General features: G+C 43.4%; 1 protein-coding gene across 1 annotated transcript in view; it reads right to left on the reverse strand.

Annotated features, from left to right (window-relative positions):
- The window catches only part of LOC118416321 (adenylate kinase isoenzyme 1-like), an 8,090-nt gene extending 7,660 nt beyond the window's left edge, over positions 1–430 (reverse strand). Inside the window, exon 1 of the mRNA XM_035821411.1 lies at positions 331–430. Within this exon, the coding sequence (XP_035677304.1) occupies positions 331–430 (100 nt within the window). The remainder of the gene's footprint in view (positions 1–330) is intronic.
- Between the last annotated feature and the right edge of the window lie 1,203 nt (positions 431–1,633).

Below are 1,633 nucleotides of genomic sequence, written 5' to 3' on the forward strand. Positions count from 1 at the left end.
CCCCTATGAATTGTGCTGTCTGGTCCAATATCAACATACATGTAGTTAGGGCCAGTTAATTATCATTCAACCAGTTTAGTCTAATACCTAATATTGCTACCTATGCATAACTATATACTAATAGATGCATAACACAAACATGACAAACACACTTCTTTGTGGCAGAAATAGGGGGCAAGGTACCAGGTCTTCAGTGCTACCCATTTCCATCTCTCTTTCACCATGCTCAAATTGTGAGATGGGGGGTTTTGTGCTCACTTGCAGCACAAACTTTGCCCCACACATATCACACTCCAAACCAATTCCACTTTTCACTCTACTCTGACCTACCCTCCTCGTAGGTCCTTACACACTTCGGGTCAACCTCCCATCCCACAGGGCTATGGTTCAACCCAGTCCCAGAATCTCTCCGCGGGCAACCTCTTAGCATGCTAAGATGGCACCGTGGGAAGTCCCTTCTCATTCAAGAGAACATCCCGATATTAGGTATGCGGCCCCTATCCTGGGACTCTTCTGTGTAGCACTCTCGCTTTCTCACAGGTTCTTTTTTTTCTGGAGCACAGTCTCCTTCATCTTTTTTACTGGAGCACAGTTTCACTCTGTCTCCCACAACTTCTATTTCTTTTTTTTTGGAGCACTGTCTCCCTCTGTCTCCAACTTCTCTGGAGCGCTCTGTCTCCCTCTTACTTCAGAGGACATGTTCCTTTCAGCATAACTTGAGGTAGCACTGAATGACCCAAGTACCCATTCCCAGTTTTATTTCATGATAAACGTCTTCCTTCTTGGACCTTGCATGTAACGAAAGTAATATGAAGTGCCAAAGATAATCCTCTTTGTCTCCGGGTTTACACCCGTGTTACAATGCCTGTTCTCGGTGCTTCTACATCAAGTCTATAGCAAGGTCCTTCTTTAATTCCTACACGAGTCACGCTGCGAGCGGGCGACCGTTTTACCCTGGTTGCCAATATTGTTATAGCCAAGATTGGGCTGGTCGGTTAAACCAAGGCTCTGTCCAGCGGGTGTTTAACGCACCCTGACTCGTAGCTAATCTTACCTACACTACAAAACATTGTTGCTACAGGATATATGTGCCTACACAACTTTAGTTTACCTATATATTAAGGGTGGGCGGGACTGGGGGAATCTCTGATCCCTGATACTGTCGCTGTGTTAGGAATCTGGACAAGTGATTTCCTTTTACTCTTTTTTCCCTTATATACCTTCTGCCCTGGAGGCGTGCCTCCCTTGACAATACTAGATTGCCCATTCTCTGAGTCGCATCCTGTCATCTTCACTTTCCATTCCTTCTACTTTCTTGGAACGCTCCCCATTTACTCATGACCACTTCCTGTCCCTTCCTAACACAGCCTGACACTGGTCACTGGTTTTCAGATCATTAACCCATCTTAATAACTGAATAAGTTACTAAGATTCCATTAATTATCATTCAACCAGTTTAGTCTAATACCTAATATTGCTACCTATGCATAACTATATACTAATAGATGCATAACACAAACATGACAAACACACTTCTTTGCGGCAGAAATATTAGGTATTAGACTAAACTGGTTGAATGATAATTATATGGAATCTTAGTAACTTATTCAGTTATTAAGATCGAGCACGAACC

The sequence above is a fragment of the Branchiostoma floridae genome, chromosome 5 (assembly GCF_000003815.2).
Source record: "Branchiostoma floridae strain S238N-H82 chromosome 5, Bfl_VNyyK, whole genome shotgun sequence".
NCBI classification, from domain to species: domain Eukaryota; kingdom Metazoa; phylum Chordata; class Leptocardii; order Amphioxiformes; family Branchiostomatidae; genus Branchiostoma; species Branchiostoma floridae.